The sequence below is a fragment of the Thunnus albacares genome, chromosome 3 (assembly GCF_914725855.1).
Source record: "Thunnus albacares chromosome 3, fThuAlb1.1, whole genome shotgun sequence".
In the NCBI taxonomy this organism is placed as follows: domain Eukaryota; kingdom Metazoa; phylum Chordata; class Actinopteri; order Scombriformes; family Scombridae; genus Thunnus; species Thunnus albacares.
This window is the reverse complement of record NC_058108.1, coordinates 16,927,090-16,948,472: the sequence shown is the minus strand read 5'-3', so window position 1 is coordinate 16,948,472 and position 21,383 is coordinate 16,927,090. Positions and strand designations below refer to the sequence as shown.

General features: G+C 38.7%; 1 protein-coding gene across 7 annotated transcripts in view; it reads right to left on the bottom strand.

The window, feature by feature from the left end:
- LOC122979333 (teneurin-3-like) overlaps positions 1 to 21,383 on the bottom strand; it is a 370,351-nt gene that overhangs the window by 82,554 nt on the left and 266,414 nt on the right. For all 7 annotated transcript variants that reach the window (XM_044346691.1, XM_044346690.1, XM_044346688.1 and 4 more), the window contains 4 exons: positions 18,725 to 18,919; positions 15,058 to 15,258; positions 11,061 to 11,246; positions 1,521 to 1,667 (listed from right to left, as the gene is read on the bottom strand). In XM_044346691.1, the coding sequence (XP_044202626.1) occupies positions 1,521 to 1,667; positions 11,061 to 11,246; positions 15,058 to 15,258; positions 18,725 to 18,919 (729 nt within the window). The remainder of the gene's footprint in view (positions 1 to 1,520; positions 1,668 to 11,060; positions 11,247 to 15,057; positions 15,259 to 18,724; positions 18,920 to 21,383) is intronic.

Genomic DNA, 21,383 nt, shown 5'->3' with positions numbered 1-21,383 from the left:
AAAGAGAGAGGCCCTCCTCTCTCAGCCTCTTCTGTCTTTTAATTTTGTATGTTTATGTTTACTCTCCACCTTTTCAATTATCACCATGCTCTCATCAAACTAACTCTCCTGCTTTTAAGGTTTGACGCTGTGGCTCAGAACAGCAGCTGCTGTAAAGCTGCTGATGTTTTGCACCATGAATGTACTTTTTTTTTTTTTTTTTTTTACATCCATGCCATTTTTTCAATTCCATGGTTTCATTTCTTCCTCTAGAAATGCACAACTGCTCGAGTTTTATTTATGCTTCTATTTGAAAGCCTGTGTCTGTGCCTTTTGAACACCGCAGTTCATTTATTTCACATGAAAGGCCCAATCTCGACTGGTGTTCAGCAACCTTCCCACCTTGCTGTCACATCAATGTTGATACTACATGTTGTGCATTCTTTCAGCAGGTGAGGAGCTGCAGTTTGTACGTACAGTGAGTTGACACCTACTGCAGGTACCCTACACATCAATGTGTAACTCTCAGAGAGAAGCAACCAGTTCCTTTGAGATTGTAAATTGATAAACTGTAAATTGATTCCTGAAGTCATTACTGATATTGATATATGAGAGTTAAAAAATCTGGTAATGATGTATCAACTGATTTTTTTTATATAAACACATAGCATAATACAGCATTTTTGATGAGGATCTCTTAAATTTTGAGACAACTGTAAGCCCTAAAATAATTTTCGTGCAATAATCGTAGAGATCACACTTCACCTAATGGAGACTTAATTCTTCTCAGTGCTCTGTATATCTACATGAGGGTGCATACAATTATGGTATAGGGCTTTAAATTCTGCAGATCATAACAAGTTGGCACTGCATGTTTAAAACCACATGAATCACTCATGGATGAACAGGGGTGACCCAAATATCCAGGATTTTATACATTATGCATATATAGAAATCGTTGCAGTAACATTTTACAGGTGCAGTGTGTAGAATTTAGTGGCAGCTAGCAGAATGGACTTGGCAGAAATGCAATATAATATTCATAAGTATGTTGTAATTCATGTATAATCCCATGAAAATAAGAATTGTTGTGTTTTTGTTACCTTAGAATGAGCCCTTTATATGTACATAGGGCGCGGGTCCTCTTCCACGGGGCCCGTAATGTTGCACTGCCATGTTTCTACAGTAGCCCAGAATGGACAAACCAAACACTGGCTCCAGAGAGGGCCTTTTCATGGTTTTCGTGAGTTTCGCAGCCACCGTAGGTTCCACTAAATCCTACACACTGCACCTTTGAACTTAAGTGACTTCTTCATGAAGCTCACACCTCTTTCTAAAGTATGGCAGGAATATGAAGACTGGACTAATTCCTGAACTGCTAACTTCTTGCAAAGTTCTCTCTCTGCACTCTGAACATTTTAGCTCCAGATTGGACATTTGGATAATCTGCATTCTGCCTCCACCAACGTTCTTCCTTCCATCCATCAAATAAATGTAACTGTTCATCTATCTACACACTCTTGCAGCGTACACTAACATACCTCCTTCGTTGTCCTTGCCATCGGTACAGAGTGTTTCCATGGCTACGTGACACCCGGCCCCTCTCCATCCTGATTGGCAGATGCAGTGCCAGCCACTGGCCTCCAGGGTGCAGCGTCCATTGTTGTTGCAGAGACCTGGACAACCCTCTGAGCATAGGGAACAAACACGGTTACAAGAGTTAGAGCAGTGTGAGTGAGTGGGAGGGGGTCACTGCTGGCCATCAGGGTGTGAAATAGGCTTCAACCAATACACGTTTTGAAGGTAGGTGATGATAGTTTTGCACTGGAGCTCTGAAAGATGAGAGTAATCTTTCTTTCTTTTTTTCATTGGATCACAAAAAAATGCAGCACACTCAGTGTTTCCCTCTCTGAAACAGCACTGAGACCATCATGGGACAATAAATCTCCACTGAAAGTCAGAAACAGCCCTAGGTAGGTTGGCAGCTCCTTAAGGGATAAGGCAGGGCTCACTGCAGGTTTTACACTGCTAAGTAAAATTCCACTACACCACACTTAAGTTATTTCTCTGTTCACACATCTGACAAAATAAAAACAAATACACATGGTGTGGTCTAGAAATAAACTGAGAAATCATCCATACTCATCAGAGCAGCAGCTTGTGCAAAGATGGACTTTGACTTTGGTTTAGATGTAAAAAAAAAAGAAAAGTAGGACAAATGTCTAAATTAGGTTAATTTTCCAAAGAGGTCAAGTTTTTAAATATCATAAGTAGGGTTCAAATTTTGTTTCAAATAAAACATTGTCTACAAAAGCTACATGAAATCAGCATGTCAGCTGCATGGTACTGCTGCACACTAGAAGCACTAACAGCCGAATAAACAATCATTGGAATTACACATGAAAGTCGGAAGTGCCAAATACTCTTAGGATTGCAGTTATGTGCGTAAGGGGTGTAAACTGTTACGAGTCCTGTGTAGTGATTAAAATTGAAGCATAGCTGTTCATAAAAAAACATGGGAAACTTCCTCCCGCTGCTCAGCTCTGCTCACTCTCTTGAGAACTTAGCTGTTGTAAGTACATGACATTCAGAAAATTCTGTCTGTATGAGTGAAGCAATATGAGGATCAGGAAAGTAAAAGAAATGTATGCACAATTGATTGTTACCATGGAAATTCAATCTTTATTTTATTGTTTTTTCTTTTACAAAGGCTGAACTTAAATCAGACTAGTCTCAGAGCAAATCCTAACTCTGAAGACCAGTACAACAGCTTCATTTCACATGTCTAGCGGTACTCTGCACCACTGTAGAAGTGTGAATTAACACCTCTTATGTACATTCCTCATGAATTATAGTCTGTGCCAGCCAAACAGTACAACTTATTATGTGTGTGTGTTATGGTTAGAATGATTTAGAAATAAACAGGTTTATATCAGATGATAATGAAAACCAGACCTCTAGTCACTTGAATATCTTTCAGATGACACCTAAATATACTTTATTTCACTGTCCCGGGAAGGCCTAAATTCTGTTTTGGAAACTTTAAATTTAAAGGCATCGTGTGTCAACACAAACTTTAGCTGTCAGCAGCTTCAGTCCAAAAATACCAATCTTCCAAAACTCATATTGGTTCAATCCTGATGTGTATAAAGGCATTTGGCCTTTGTAATGCACCTTTCTCCAACAAATGGACTGACACACTGAAAGACAGATCGGTAGACAAATAAGATAGATAAATACATTAATCCACATGTGAGAGACACAGACTGACAGACAGACAGACAGTCAGCCCTCGGTGAAATGCACTGACGTTGTAGTTTCACATGAACCACTAAGATTGCCTACAGCCAAAATGGCTACTATGTGCTGCATGGCTTCAATCATCAATGGATATAAAATTATTGATTTTTCTGTAAACAAAGAAAGTTGTTATTGTCTCATAATATGGTGATGGAGAACGGGGCATTCAAAAACAAACAAAAAAAAGAACAAAGAAAAGCCAACTTCGAAGTTGAAAGCAACACATTTTGAGAATGTTAAAAATTTTAAAGTTTATCTGTCCGAGTGGAGTCTACCCGAATTAAACACCCAGCAAGCTGACAAAGACTGCAACTTCTCTTCCAAAGGAAGGATTTTTTGTTTTAGTATTACGGATTCCTTTGGCCTTGTTCTTCTAGTCAGTGAATAAAACAAAATCACAGGTTAAAATCCATGTGAAAACACAACAGGTAGACAGATACACAGCGCACAAAGTATAGGGACGACAGGGTGGTTTGGACTGCATGCCTCCAAAGGTTATACTTTATGCCTCTGTTTGACATTCCTTGATCAGAGAATAGACAGTGAGGCTGGCGATCTGAGAGACTGATTAAAAAATAGTGACATCAGAACCAAGCAAAGCCCAGCTGGAGAGACAGGTAAAGGTGGTGAGGGGGGGAGAAGGAAAGAAAACAGATAGATAGACGAAATACAGAGGGACAGCAGTTGGCTAAATTAACACAGACATATATATCAGGCTTCTGGATGCAAAACGAAACAGGAGTCACACACCTTGGGTTTGTGTTTGTGTGTGTGCTTGTGTGTTTGTGCGTGTGTGCGCGTGCGTTGCCATTTTTGTGGCATTTGTATTGTATTGAGTTTTGTGTGTGAGAATCAGAGACAGGGAAATTAATGATGTAACCAGAAAAAAAAAACAGACAAAGGAATATTTGAGGCCAGAAAAAAAGGCAGAAGTATAATACAAGAAGCATGATAAAAAAAAAAAGAAAAAACAGATACACCGAGCTTTGAGAAAGACAGACAAATGAAGAAAAAAGTAAAAATAAAGCAAAATGGAATAAAACTGGATCAAAACCAAAAAAACACAAACCAAAATAAAATAAAAAATAAAAAAACAAAAAATAAAGAGAAGATCAACAGGAGTTAACAAAGCAGAGCGTGGAGTGGTTGTATTTTGGGACAGTAAGGCCTTTAATTAAATCTTTGGCATGAATTACCTTTATATCCTGAGAATAGGAGAGGGCACGAGGGAGAGAGGGAGGAAAATTAGGGAAAAAACGTAAATCGAACAAAAGCAGCACTGCCAAATATACTCTCTGTGATGGACAGCTAGATGGAAACAGCAGCCAAAAGAAGAAGAGGACAAAAAGGAAGAGCTGGGATCACGGTAGTGCAAAAACAGACACAGCAGTAGAACCTCAACAGAGTAAAAGTAACTGTTCATTCAAATCTATTTTCATTCACATTGAAATCACACAAGAGGGAAGAAGGACAATAGGCAGCTGGCATAAAAATACAAATTTAAAAAGGGGAGCACTGAAAGGTTTCACAAATAACATTTTTTAAGAGTAACCTGAGAAAGATTGTAAAACAAAACCTTTTTCAAATCAAAGACTGCGATCCAGCACCTCTTCAATAAATACAATAGAATTTGGACGGAGAATGATACAGTTGCAATCAAATAGAAGCTGGAGAAATGTGGGAAATGGTTATACAGTACTGATACGCAGTATTTTCTTAAGACGTGCTTAGTACAAGCAGAATCAAACAGACACCACCACAGCTGAGTGTTGAAGCTAATAATGCTAATGCTAATGAGCTAATAATGCTCATAATAAAGTGTCCTACGCAGCAGTTCCTCTAAACAACTTTTGGACCTTCTTATTTGGGAAATAAAATTTACAGAAATTATAACTGTCTGTTCTGTAGTGATTGGGCTTGGGTGTGGTCAGCAGGCTCCATAGTGCCCCCAAACGCAAGGTCATTCTGGAACAAAATTTCTTTGATGTTCATGAAATTTGGTGGGTTCATTGCTCTCATAATTCCCAGATCTCAACTCAATTGAAAACCTATAGGAGATTTTGGACCGACACATTAGACAGCACTCTCCACCACCACCATCAAAACATCAAATGAGGGAATCTTTTAATAGAATGTTGTTCATCCCTCCAGTAGAGTTCCACAGATTTGTAGAAACATTGCCAAGGTGCACTGAAACTGTTCTGGTGGCACATGGTGGCCTAAAACTTTATATTGTTTGTACCTTTAATTTGTCCCCTGTCTGTATCTCCTATATGCAATGTCCAATATTTATGAAATGTATATCCAAGTCAGTTGCCATCTGGTAAATGTATTGCTACATTAATATTTCATTTATGTAGTATTGTCTACTGGCAACAGGAAGTGAAGCCTAAAAGACACATAGTTCATCAAGTATATAAACTATTTCCAATATGTCATCTCCAGCACCATGTACTGCACACAGGAAATAATATTTTATCCATTCACAGAGTGTATGATAATTCTGACAATTCAGAGACGTGTGAACAGACCTCCAACAGTGATACCACTGCTGTCGCTCCCTCCAATGTGCGTGAGGTGAGAGGGCCCGTTCCTCGCTGCTTGCAGCTTTAATTCTTCTTGTTTCTTCTCTAGTAGTAGCTTTGCGTGATTCACAGTTCAAAAAACTCCTTATTTATCTTATACTGGCCCTTTATTCAGCCTATGTCTCTAGCAGGCAGTTTTAGCTCCTGTCTCCTCTCGATGAGCCCTCTCTGGTCTGATTGGCCAGCTTTCCAGAAGCCTACTGACGGGCAGCACATATCAGAATTGTGTTAAGTTACCGCTGATGCAAACCTAACATCTACTGCTTTACTGCTTCAAAGTATAAGCTTTTAAATGACTAAATAACAGGAGACTTTTATTGTGAAGAATTTACAGGAAATTAAACATGTTCCTCACCGCATTAGCAGAGCTTCATTAGTGGTGCTTAAAACTGGTCGACACAAGATATTGAGATATTTGGAGCTCTTTGTTGAGCATATCAGTTAGAAATAATGCAGGGAGGACTAGTACAAGCAGAAACAGCCACAGTGATGATGATGTTTGATGAAGAGCTGCAGACGACCAGCACCCCTCAAACAGGTAAACAACTTATTTTACTTTGCTCTGCTGTGTAATGGAAAACACTCACAGCGTGCCAGCTCAACTCAAGTCATGTCTCGGTGTGACTACCCCCAAAACAATGAAAAAAGGCCATAATGTTAGCAGAGCGCAGCAGTGAACTTGCCGTTGGAAACCAAGTGCTCAGAGCAGTCTGAGGCCTGTGGTTTTTGCTCACAAGGATGACTTCTACATACATTTACATCATTATGTGACACATTGGCCACGTTTAGTATGAACATCTAATATTGTAACATTATTTATATGACTGAAAATAAGGAAGAGCATAATAGGTCTTCTTTAAGAGGAGTAACTACGAGCATGATTTGTCACATCACAACTAGTTTGGAGCCAATGTGGTCCTGTATGCAACACACGAGTGTGACATGGAAACTCCAGCACAGGAAGTAGCGTTCCCTTTAGGTAGTGAGACAAAATATGAGGATTGGAGGTCGGGATGGTCGATGGGTATGTAGCGTATCTGACCCTCATACAGGAGACTGTTGACATCTCATTACAGACACTGTTTATGTTGTAGGGGGTGAGGTGTCTTAGGCTCATGACCTTGGTGTTTCTAAAATCCTGGCTACAGCCCTCATCAGGATCATCCTCTCCTGCATCAATTTTCACCACTCCTGTTTTAATCCATCTCTCACCCATCCCCCATCTATATGGAAGTGCAATACTAAAATCACTGGAGTCTTTTAAAAACTTGAATCAGAGCATGTCTGGGGTAATGTTTAGTTGATTGACATATCTCTCAGTGTATCATGTTCAGCTGTGGTGGTTGCTGTTTGTGTCTAACCTCAGCTGTAGGCTTTGCCCAATTTCACAAAACTGTGTTTTCTTGCTTCAAAAGCCTGCAGAGATGTCAGAGAGGCTTCAAAAGGCAGACGTCTCAGACACTATATCCAAGTGTATACTGTGAGCAGGATGCAATAATATGCAATAAGAACAGTCATAGAAACAGCCTTTTTAGCAATGAATTTACTAAAAGTGACTGCAACTGTTTTCTTTAAATGACGTAAAGGAAGGCGACCTGAATATGCTTTCTTTTTCATTGCCTTTCTCATGTCATTATCCAGAATACACCTGTAATGTGTGATGAACAGAAGAAGGCTTAGAAACAGCTAAAATGATTTAATATTGTGACAGCGCAATGGGCATTTGCTTTGCAGTTGTGCAAATACGTGCAATTACACAAATGTCCTGTCTAAAATAACATATGACTGACATCTTCAGCACAAAGCCAACTATGTGAGCCAGATTACAGTTGCTTAAACCCATTCACACACATGTGGGCGTAGAGCTATGCATAGACATAACAGGGACAGGAGAGGAAACAGCTTACAGGAAAACTATTCCTAAGCAGAGCTGGGATTTCATGGTCTATATCCAAAACTTTCAATATTATTTTTGTCTGTGCTGCTAGTGAGCTTGTCTGCTGAAAGTAAAACTATACCATGAGTATTACACTTTCCCAAGTTACTAAAAATGTCAAATATTACTATGTCAAACATACTGTATCTACAAGAGAACAACAAGAACAATAAAAGTAATGCATATTTTTTGAAGATGATTTTTTTTGTCTTTTCCAGGGGCATTTTATTCTGTTTTATGCTTAATTTTCCCCTATTTTGTGATCCAGCTAAAACATTTAGCATGACTACCAAGGGAACATCCCTTGCTTATAGATGTTCATTGCAATGATACTAACAGCTGTACAGACACCATAAAATAGAGGTCACCAACATCAAACTAATTCATAGTAAAAGGACAGCCAGGAGCCAGCAGTAAAAGGAAAGCCAGAAATCTAAAATATTTTAGGGACTCACTCTGAAGCCACTGATAAGCTGGTATTTGAGTTGGTAAGAAGGATACAGCATTCACAAAAAAAGGTGAAGCTACTGATGAACCAGTAGATGAAATAAAGACTCAAAATACTTAACAGTTCTTAAATTTAATTTATCTGAAAAACACCCAAGTGTGCCTGCCATCTGATACAGACACAGTAAAGTAAAGTCATTGTACATTCGGCAAAGGATGATATTAAAATCCTTAAATGCCCAGTAACAGTAATGTTGTCAATGTTGTCAGTGCTGGTAAAATGATAGAGGGGATGAGAGGAAAAAATAACTTTTTTACTTTGGATATATATATATATATAAAAAAAAGTCTGAATAAATAAAGAAAACAAAATAACTCATCACTGAAGCAGCCACAGCTCCACAGTATATGAGGAGAAAAGCAAAGGATGAAGGGAGGAAGAGAAAAGCTGATGATGAGAGGAAGAAAAAAAGAGTACAGTACCTTTTACTCTAATATCCGGATTGTGAGCTTTAAGAGGGAACAAGAAATAAAAAAAATAGAAAGAAAGAAAGAAAGAAAGAAAGAAAGAAAGAAAGAAAGAAAGAAAGCATTTAGTAGGCTGGGTGGAGAAGAATAGCAGAAAAGACTCCAGTATCACCATCAGCGAGGGTAGCTCATTACAAAAGTCACACTGTGATTCACCAGGCAAGTGAATGAGGAAAGCGGACATAAGTAGACATTAAATTAGACACAAAGAGGTTCAGAGAAAAGAAGGCAGAGAAAGCAGACAGAAAGAGAGAGGATTTGTATTACTCATCATCATATTCATCTGAGACTCTTCCTTAACTCTGGTATGGTCAGTGAATTTTCAGGTTCCAAGATCAGAGCAATAGGCATCAATATATTGTATTCTAGATAAAGACTGGATAGTGCTGGCTTTATGAAAACTCATTGGGCATTATGTACACTGTACTATTTCCATGCTGAAATATAAAAACAGCCAATTAATGAATATGGAAACAATTCTACAGTGAGGTCACAGTTTCCAGCAGACTCATACAAGATGTCGATGTGATGCTTAGAGACGGGAAAAAGAAAAGAGCGTCCTGTATGAATCCTCTCCCCAGCCATACAATCTGTCTAAACAAACAAGCCATTTGTTGGCTAAGCACTCTAAATGGATTTCTCCTCATCTCACTGTTGTTATGCTCTCAGTGTCCTTCTCCCTGTGTGTCAGTGTGTGTCTAAATGACAATAACTGAAGCCAATTTGCAGCTTTTTCCCAGCAATATTGTAGCTGTCTGTCTGTTTGACAACAAATAGCCACCACAAAAGGCCTTACTGCTCATCAGTTTCACTGTTAAACTATTACAAGACAAAAGGATGAGGTTTCTGACCTTGCCATGGATACTCACTTAAAAAAAAAAACAATCCCACTTTCTGTACTGCAGGTACCAAGCAAAATAACAAGGAAAGTTAGTGCTCCATTCATCTATACTAAACAAGCTGTTCTTTCAATGTCAGAAAAATCCAGATCAACATCCACATGTCGAGTACCTTTTTTACATATGGAAATTTAACCATTCTTTCAAGAGATATCTGCACTGAATAAATGCACTCATTATGAAGTCATTTCTGTCTGTAATTAAATCCTTAAAGTTGATACTATCCATATTTTTATAACAACAATTTATCAATGGTGAAGATCAAAAGAGAGCTAAAAGCTGAGTGAATATTGTTCTGACATTCATCAGGTAGACAAAACACAAGTCCAAATGAATTCTAATGTTCGCCAAACTTAAAAGGTATTATTTCTATTATTATTGTTATTATTATTATTATTATTACATGTCAGTGTTGTGTTTACAGTTTGTTTGTGACCAAAAAGTCAATTAATGCCAGTTAATGAAAGTTTTTCTTTTAAAATGTGAAAAAATCTGCCAGCACAGTAAGAATTGTTTCCAGCGCAATTAATCTATATTTTCTAAAATCTAACTTTATTTTTCTAAATTTCACTGCAGCGAGCTAGATTGTGACTCTTTTCTAGAAACATTTTCAATAGACTGGAATACTAAAATAAAAAAAGAAAAGAAGCTTTTTAGGAGTGGTTATAGACAGAAATGTCCCGCTAAGATGGAGCTTTTTGCAGCCTTGGAAACTGATACAGCCTATTGGGGAAACCCCAGGTAATAAAAAGGAGATGAGGATAGCATTTCCCACCCTGATGGCCAACCTTGACTGATTTTAAAGGACATTTCTGCTTTTTACAACCTTGATGTCATTTTCACTAGTGGCACCATCATGGTTCCGGTTTTATTGGGCAACAATGATAACCAACAAATAATTAGCAGCAACACTTCTCTCTAATCTTATTCCAGCAGCACCCATGAAGAGAAGAGATATTAATATATCTGTCATGGATTCTATCGTGTTCTATTATTGATGAGGAGGTCACCTTCCCACCAGGTTCTTCTCTCCAGGTTTCTTGAAGGCTGTGCAGTGCTGTACTATTGTTTTGTACATTTCTCCTATCCTTGAAGTGAGTAAGTCATTGAGTAATGCCAGATTCGTCTAACTTTATCTTTTTTCAGCTACCTAAAGGTAAAAAAAATGCTTCCTCTTAGTATTTTTGCACAGATCACATATATTTTTCAAGGAGTTGAAAAAGAGTAAAAGAGTAGCTTGAATGTGGGAGTTTAGATTCCATGTGCCATGTTTGTGCATACTGAGTAACATCTCAGTCACAGTCTCACTTTCCCTTCTTACACTTTTTTTCTATAGTGTGTGTGTGTGTGTGTGTGTGTATGTGTGAGTGTGTTTGATCCACTCACCAATATTACAGTGCTCCCCAGTCCATCCCTGGTCACACTCACACTTCCCCTCCTTACACACTCCGTTTTTGCTGCACAGCGGGTGGCAGGCCTTCTGGTCACACACAGTTCCCGTCCAGCCCTCCTCACACCGACACACACCGCCATAACAGACACCATGGCTGCCGCAGTCCACCTCACACACCTCTGTTGGAGAATAAAAAGAAATATATTCATACACATACACAATGCTAACCACAATATCTTTTCTGCATTTGTTGGTTTAACAATATCTATACTGTGCTAAAATACGGTTTTCATGCAATTGTGGATTACACAATGTGGACAAGACCTTGAGACCTGTAAAAACTTATTTAAGAGGTTCCTGATTTGATCATTATAATCCAGAGACAGTGAGTCAAGGTGTGAATCAAATATGTGTCTCTGGTTTTTTAAAGTACAAGTATCTCAGTCTTATTTTTATTCAGATTGCTTATAGGACCATAAGATTGTCAGAAGACAGAGAAATGTACATCTGGGTATCATCCGCATACAAATGATTGGATACTGTCAGCAAATTAAAAAGTAAAAGTCCCTGGGAAAATCTTAGCTTCAGCAGATCAGATTTAAGGCCACTGAGGGAAACATATGTCCTAATATTGAGGAAGGAGGAAAACCAGTTAATAACAGGACCTGTTAGAACAACTGACTCTTGAAGTCTCTTGATTAAAATATCATGATCTACAACTCCACACTAAAACCTGACTGGAACACATCATGAACACTGTGGGTGAAAAGGTAGTTATCCAATTGTTTATGTACAACTGTTTGTAGTATTTTGCTGGGGAAGGGGAGGTAGCCTGTTGTCAAGCAGAACACAATCATCTAAAACCATGACAGGACGACAGTTGTAGCCACAAACTTTTTTATCACCTCACAGTAACCCAGTTTCCACCATGAGTTCCAGGTACTTTGGAACCAGAGGAATTAATCTCAGGAACTAAACTTCTAAAATCGATACTAGAGTACTTCAGTGTTTTATGAACAAAGCGGTACACAAGTTGAAGTAGCTGCGCTGGCTGTGTTTGACCAATCAGCGACGGTCATCCCTGCAAGCCCAACCTCCAATGTTCCTATACTCTTGGAGAGTAACACCCCCTCCAATCAAACTTAGAAGCTTGAGCTACCCACATCTTCCAGAACTAGGCTCACCGTCTAAAAGTACCTTTACTGTTATTGGAAACAGAAATGAACACACTGTCAACACTGCATGGGTCTGTGTGAAACATTGATTATCAGTTATTAATTAATAGCTTTTATTAGTGGTGATAATGCAATATATTGTGTTAATCCACACAGCACTAAACTGAAGAGTTGAATAAAAAGGAGGACAGGAAAGCAGTCCTGGCTCAGGTAACACTGATTTTCTCCTAAACCATAATGACCTGTCCAGACAAGCTGATGGAAAATAAATGAAAAAAATCAATTAAGAGCAGAAGCTTTTCCCACAAGTCTGTCCCTAATTCACCTGTATCTGTGTGTGTAGGTGTCCTGAACTCAACTCTGTGATCCTGCTTATCTGCATGTGTGTGTTTTAATGAATTAAATGCAAATGTAATGTAATGTAAATGCAAGATTAAATAACGTACTTGCTAAACTATGTGAATAAGGGCCTGAAGTGCCTCAGGGTGTATACTGTGTGTGTCTGTGTGTGTGTGTTGTATGTGTCTTTTTGGATGTTTATCCACAGATCCTCAGAAAAGGACAAAAACATAACTGAACAAAAGGTATGTGTATTTGTGTGTGTATTTATTTTGTCAATGTATCAGTTTGTGTGTATGTGTGTGCTTTACAAAGAGTCAGTACTTAATTGGATGTGTTTTTGATGGTTTTGACAAGGCAAAGTTCAGTGTAGCAGCACAAGGCAACACAAATAGAAGTGAGCACACACACACATCTTATGTTTGTTTTCATGTCAAGCCATCTGTTACTGATCTGCATTCCTCCTTCAGTTTTTTTTCTGTTTCACCTCTTTTTCTGCATCAGTGCTATCTCTTTAGGTCTCTCTCTCTTTATCATCCTTCTCTCACTAGACCAACAGAAAATGGGAGACTCTTTTCACTAGTAAAAAGATAACACTGGTCATTTGTTTAATACAAAAAACAACCTATGTTATTATTAGTATGTATTGTATGTGTTCTACCATGTCAAATTGTTTTGTTACGTGAAACTGCTCATGCTGCCGTCTTGACCAGGACTCCCTAGAAGTAGAGGTCCTGTATTTCAGTGGGACTTTTCTGACTAAATAAAGGATAAATAAATAAAAATTGAAAATAAAAAAAATCATGACCTATGTCTGTCAGGAGCCAAGGTGGATTATCGTGTAACATCATTATGGTGCTGCAAAACCTTTTGGGGAGGAGGTTGAGATTAATTGATTGGTCAACAGGACGTGCGACTGTGACAAAGAAGACCACTGTTTGTTTCAGTAAATGTTTGTTTCCTTTAATCATAAGCATGATCTCTTCTTAAACTAAACCAAGAGGGATTCATGCCTAAACCTTACATCGTCACAATTTCTCACGTGTGTCTTAAAACAACAGAGGACTGATTATGGAAAGAAAAAAATATTTCAGTATAGTTGTTTTAAGACACACTTGGAAAATTGTGAATCCATCCTTTAATCATGGCTGTGGCAGATCAGAAAACAGTCATATGAAGAATTTTTGTAATTATCATAAACATTTTAGAAAGCACTGACAAACAACATTGTCCTGGGGGGGCACAGAATCAGACAACACAAATATTGGTCATTTGGGAAGGCAATGACAACAACATATTCTTTTGTATAGATTGTAGGATACAGCTTTACATACAAAATAAAACAAAACAAACATGCATCCTTTGCACAATGTTGAGGTGCATCAAGCCAGCGAGAAAAAATGAGAGAAAATGTGCATGGCTCAGTTCAGATGCATACTGTCCCATTTACATCCCATGATTAAAACCTTTATACCAGATTAAAACACGTACATAAAGCAACAGTGATCCAGAAAGTGTGTCATAAAATTCAGGCTTGAAACAGGCTTAAAACAGGCTTAAAACTGGTTAAGTATCTGACGTCTGCAGACTGCTGCTCACTGCTCACTTAGTACCATCCTGCAGTCTACAGCCAAGCTACAGCTCTGTGAGGATACACTGAGACACAGCAGAGCTTTGTGCCAAAAGAGCAGAGGGTTGTCTCACTTTGATATGATATCAATCAGATTTTGTAGTCTATGTGCACACACATGTGCATCCATAGCAATGCTGAAAGAGCTCCCCTACATAACAAATCCCAATGTAATCCCTGGCTACAGTAACCCTTGCAAAACTCTTCATGATGTTGTAAACAAGTCTCCAGGTTCCCTATACTTTACATGAGTCTGTTTGCAGTTACTACAAACCAAAGCTGCAAGACATCTTGAGACCATAATAATTTTTACTTTTTAGCCTCCCTTCATTAGCTGCCTGTTAGTTTAAGAATTGATTTAGAGATATTACTGGTTTTACACAAGTCTTAATGCGGTTTAACCCAGAGTTATGTCACTGACCTAAGAGTACACTGCCCACTATCATCCTTAAAATCACTCCTGAACCTGAATTATGTTTACAGGTTCAGGCTTTGCATAATTGTCTGCTTTATTCACCTTATGTCTTATAAGTTATTTTACAAACCATGTAACGCATCTTTTATGCCTGATCCTACAGGGCTCACATCTCTATGAGTGTTATCTTAATTATATTTTGCTTTTAATTGCTTTTTTGTTTTCATTTTATGCCTATACTGCTCTTCTTTATCCTCTCCTACTGACTCTGTAAGGCATGGTGCCATGCTGCTTTTACAAACACTATAAAACATTAGTTTATTATTATTAAATATTCTGTAAGAAATGAGACAAAAACATGGAATAAAAAATTACCCACTGACAGATTGTTACATCACATCACATCACATCGCAAGACACATAACACACACCTAAAGAGCAATCGGGTCCGGTCCAGTTCTGGTCGCAGGTACAGGTGCTGGTCTCAGCGTTGTGGGTGCCGTGACCTGAACATTGGTCTGGACACATGGCTTTTGCAATCTCACAGCTGGCTCCGCCCCAGCCTGGCTGACAGTGACACTCGCCATGAATACACACCCCATGGGCCGAACAGCTGGGGTCTATGCAATCCACTGGAGATAGAGATATGAAGAGAGAACGTTAAAAAATACACCAAAATGAATGACAAATCAAAGGAAAAACTGGTGTGAATGCTTGACCCCCACAGTGAGGGGATCTGGTGGTGGCTCTGCCATAAATTCTACATTTACAAAGTTGATACATTTTCAGTTTTTGTTGACATTGTCAGAAAGGTGATAATTCTACTTCATGTTTATTATTGAGGTCCTTCAAAGACGTACCTACAAGATCAACAGGCTCAAGTAACCCTAACGCTAACCCTAACCCCTATCCCTAACCCCTAACCCTAAATTCAGGAAAACAGTCCAATGGCAGGATATGGGTCAGAACAGTTTGGCAGCAGTGCACCATCACAAAAGTCAGTTAAAATAGAGAATTCATGTCCTGTCAGCTTATGTTTCCAATATTTCACTATTGTCCAACTGTGGTCCAGCCAGCTCCAACACCTGCCCCAGAGTAGAAACTCCTGCAGTGTGAAGCAGTCTGGATAGAGTGGGTCCACCCCAGCTGGGACAATCCAAAAGCCTCTTCCCCCAGGTTACTTTAGCAGAAGATATGCAACCAAACAGATTGACAATATCCACTAACACACATCAATATCTGTCTGTGTGTTAACCAGGACAATAACATCATCAGCGTACACCGACAGTTTAAAAGAGACATCACAGTCAGGAAAACAAACAGTGCTAAGATCAAGTCTCAGTTTACGGACTAGGGGCTTGATGGAGAGTAGAACATACTGGACAGAGAGTAGCTTGGTCTGACCACCCTCTGAACATTGAAAGGAGCACTCAGACCTCCATTAGTTTTAAGAACGCTTGCAATGTCACTATACAGAACTTTCTGACTCTGCTGAGGATTTTCCAGCTTTTGTCCCTTTAGTGACTTCTGCACTACTCTGGAAAGGTTCTGAATTTTTCCTCTTTTGTGACAGTTTTTACAAATCATCATCAGACATATCTTTGTCTTCAATAAAATCCTCACACACTATCAGATCATCATGTACTTTTTCACTTTCTTGATTATCAGTTACACTAGCTGTGTTTTCTGAACTACTCTCATGCTCAGTCTGTTTATCTTGTTCATTTTTTGACTTTCTCTCTTTGACTATGTCAGCCTGCTTTCTATCCTTTCCCTGTCTCTGATCATTGCTCTTAACTGCCACCTCACCACCAGAGCATGCGGGGGGTGGTCACTGCCTGTGGGAGCCCTGCCGAGGCTGGCCAGGGCTGCGAACAGCCCCGGTCGGCTCCTCGCCAGGAGGAGCATACAGTGCATACAGTGGCTTTATGAAAAACCTGCTGCCTGCTATGATTAAAAACAAGGTCTATGAGAGTGAACCAAAATAGTTAGGTTGAAAACCACAGAAACAAAAAAATAAATAAAAAAAATAATTGAAGAGTTTGATAATTGGACACAAGGCACAAGTAAAAAACAGCGAGATAAAATAGAAAAAGAAAAAAAAAAACCTTTAAATTATGTGTCTTTAATGAGATTTGTAACAATGCCATTTCATCTATTTTGCCTTTATAACACTCTTACAAAAACCTTACGGCATACCTCCAAGATGCAGACCATGATATCAGAGCAATATTTTTGATATTAACGCCTCATCGAGTGAGCTGCTTGTACTGCCAAGTCTATGCAGTTTTCCGCAGGTTTGAGCTGCTTTAAGCTCAGTGTTTGGTTTAAAAGAGCTAAAGTAAAGGAGTGGCTGGGGAAGAAAATCAAAAACCTAGCAACCCACATGTTGGACCAAACCAGAGCTAAAACACCAGTGAATATTGTTCTTTCAGCAGCATATGCAAATTGTATTTTAGGTTGTATTCTCTCCCTCTCAGTAACGCTCTAACATGTATGGCTTTGACTGTGTGCTCCTTATAGGTTCCTTGCACAGACAAATGAACATTATATTTCATCGATGATATTTTTCATGGAAAACCTACATCGCATCTTTGACATAATTTGCAGATTCAGCAGCTGTAAATGAGATTACAACACACACACACATACACTCTGCTCTGTTGTTCAGACTCTCTCACTCTCTCCTTCTGTCTCCCTCATATATACGCTCACAAAGGATTAGTGTGACCGAGGATTGAACTAATCTGAAACTAATCTGGTTACTGTCCCCTGTGACTGTATATCTATTTGCATATTTGTATGAGTGTGTATGTGTACACACAGCATGTACACGCATTTGTGACTTCATTTGTACACACGTATTGTTAATGTGAATAATCATATAGACATGAGTGTCAACCTCTGTGTGTGTGTGTGTGTGTGTGTGTGTGTCTGTGTGTGTGTCAGCCAGTGAATAGCAGATTAGTATTGATCAGTCCAGATTAAATTAGTTTAGCTTGTTGCCTATCTTAGCCAACTACCTGTCGGCAATTGGACAGTAATCATGTCTGTGTGTTTGTGTGTGTGACAGAGAGATTAGAGTAAATTAATTTACCATATTGCAGCAACACTAGTTTAATAAACTACCTGTCAGCAGCTTCACTTTAGGGTTGATTTTAGCTGATACTTACAAACAGGTCAGTGGGTTTATTAGCTTGTAAACTGTATAGAACCCATACCCGTAACAATGTACATTTTATGTACTTCACCACTGAATAGGTGACACAGATAATCATGAAGGGATAGTGAGAAAGACCGTAATATGGGGCATATTATAAAAATCTTCAGTTCTTGCCATTAGGGTATGTTCACAATTATTTCATTCAGATATGCCAGTTGTTTACAAAGTTTTATATCTACAACTACAGAAGGGTATGTTTGATCTCTGGCATAAAAAGATAAAAGCAAAGAAGTAATGTAGACTCAAGCCAAACAAAAGAACAATCAACCCTAGTGTCTTCCTTGCCATAAATACAAGCGATGGCAGGATGACATGATGGCATGATATCATGGAACCAAGATCTTCCATAATTAATCTTCCATTAAGATCAAAATTGTGCTGCAACTGTATCTAACGTATTCAAGATTTTAAGGATAGAGAAAGTGAAGGCTCAAACTAGAGTGATAAAATAGTTAGTTTGAATAGCTGCAGGCAAAATGAAAATAAAAGTGCAGTTTGGTTCAGTCTCACTAACATTGATAAAGTGTCCTGTCAGTTCCTCACAAGCAATAACATGGGTTAAAAACATGTAAACTCTGAAAGTGAAACCAATTATGAATTATTATTCAATTATAACAAATTGCATGGATATTTTTGTTTCAAAAGTAAATTTTATGGTTAGCAATAAATGTGCACTTAATCAATTATTTATGTTGACATGTACTTTGGTAGTCAAGTCTTCACCAAATTTCATCATCTCAATGATGCAAAATGATGCAGAGCAGTGCAATAGTGCCCCAGAGCAAGGTGGGACAGCTAACCTTTGTCAATAACATAATGTGCAACAAATGTACCTTTTTGTGTCTGTCCTTGGAAGAAATTAAAGGCAACTTTACCTTCCTCACAGTTATCTCCCTTATAACCAGTATTGCAGATGCAGGCGCCCATAATGCATATGCCGTGTCCTCCACAGTGGATGTCGATGCACTGGTTGGCCGGCACATCGCATTCAGTGCCTTTCCACCCACTGTAGCACTGGCAGCGGCCTCGGGAGTACTGGCCGTTACCGCTGCACAGTACTGGACAGGAAGCTGGACAAGACACAAGCATGGAAGATTGATCAGTTAGAAAAACTGGTTTCACAGACTGACAATTTAGACTCTTCAAACCCCGAAGCTCCTCTTAAGATTTCAAATTTTACCTTATAGACCAAATCAAAATTTTGTTAAATTTGGGGCACATGGCACATGTGCACAAAAAGAGTAAGGAACTTTCCGGTCAAGAAACCGCTTAAAATGAGAAATAGGAGGATTTAAGGGAACTAACTGACCCATGGGACTGAAAAAGGTAAGTCAGTCTCCTTGCTGGTTGTTCTGATGCATTCATTGTTGTTAACAGACGGCTCACTTTGTGCATGCGCTTGTAAAACTGATATTTTAAAGGCTCATTATTATGGTTTTGTATTTCTCTGTAATGTAGCACAGTGTTAACAATGTTACTTATAGCATTCTTTCTCAGCCATAGAACTCAAACCATTCTCTGATGTCCCCAAAAAATATATATTTAAATGAATATCATAAAAGTGCAACAATTAGTCGACTAATGGCTTGAACTAACTATTAGTCAACTATCAGTCGACTAAGAAAATCTTTGGTCGGGGGCAGCTCCAGTTAGTTGTGCTACATCAATAACTGGTAATATGTGAGAGAGAGGAAGCCCCACTCTGGCTCATCCAAACAACCACCAGATTTAAAAGCTGTGTGTTGGGAGATGGCTCTAATCCATCAAGACTGAGATCACCTATAAGTGTCACAATTTAGATTAGGGTTCAGCTTCTACAAGAGGCTAATATTGTCCTTTTATTATGCTGATCTTCTCCAGTCAGTGTGCTGTGTCTTTGTTGTAATGGATAAGATGCAGTTTAATGGATTACATGCTTTTTAGAGCTTGCCAATACTGCAGGACTGATTCTAATAGGCTAAATCCACAAAAGTGTGTATGGCTGACATTTCCTGAGATAAAAATAGTCAGTTATTAGTCAAAGATAGAAAATCTATGTTGGCTGAAAAAAAAGCCACTATGGTATTAGGACTGAACCAAATCTCTCTATGTGCAGAGCTGAATGATGAAGCCAGAAGTGAGCTGCAGTTTCTCTAAAGGCCATTCAATTCTTTCTCCAAGACAACTGTACTGAAATTAGTGGCAAAATGCCCCAAACAAAAGATCTCAGTATTTAATTTCATATTTACTAATATGTCTTGATAGAGAATTCGAGAACCATAATTCCTTTAAGGCTTAAAAAGAGGTATACTTTGTCACAAGTTTACTTGATTGAGGGGTGTCTCAGCCTATCAGAGTCCAGTAAAGTGGGTGCTACTTGCTTGACCCACTTTCCTACTTGAGCTCCATCAATGGGTGACGTCACAGACATTATTTTTATGCAGTCTATGCTGTCTATAAGTGACTGTAACACTAGCTCACCTGAGTGCATATTTATCAAACTGCTGAAAGTAACATTTTGGAGCTAATGAACAATACAATACAAGTAAAAACCCTTCATTTTTACTCCTATTCAAACTTAAGAATAAAGCAAGCAGTACCTTCAGCATAATGTTGTTTCCAGTGCGGTTAATTTCCTATTATTTCATCCCTTTTTATATATTTATACATTATAAATAGATTAGATTGTAGTTCATTCCCATTTCCTGGAGATTTAAAGAATTCACACAGATAAAATGAACTTTTTAAAAGACTGTAGTTATATATGTTATTGCAAAATAACATACCACTGAATAAATTACGATTTTAGAAAAGAATGTACAATATGACAGTTGTAGGGTCAACCCATATCTTTGATTGGCTATTCCTTTATGTGATCAATCATGTAATCACTTGAGAGTTGCACTTAAAAGTTGATTAATGTGTCTTATTGCTCACACTCAGCCAAGAACTTTTCTACTTTTAAGTCAGCACAGGCTTCAGAGTGTGCAGTCCACACTTCCTGCTGGGATAACAACCTCCCAACAATTACTGCCTCACTGTGGGTGGCAGAGTGTTTGTGTGTGTGCGTGTGTGCAACCTGTTCTCATCAAATACCGATACTTTGTCACGCCCCTCTGGTATCTCATGCAGACGCACAATTTACCCTTTGGCGTCTGTATAGTGATGCACTGGGCTTTCAACTAATTCCAATGTAGACCCATCCGTGGTAATATTACATGCTCAGAGCAACTGGTGTGGTCTGGTTAGGTTTAGACACAAATATCACTTGGTTAGGTTTAGGGGAAAAATTGTGTTTTAAGTTAAAATGATCACTTGAAACGTCGTCATGGCTGGAAGCGGGAAGCAAACAGTGTTCTCCTGCAGCAATGTAGCCATCCATCTAACCCGCCTCCTCCTGAGAACGGAAATGTCACCTTATAGAGAAGTCATCGGTCTCATGGCATCTAATAATGATGGGTTTACATTGGAGTTAGTTGAAAGCCTGGTGCATCCCGTACAGACGCTAAAGGGTACCTTGTGTATCGGAATCAGACACTGAGGGGTGTGACAAAG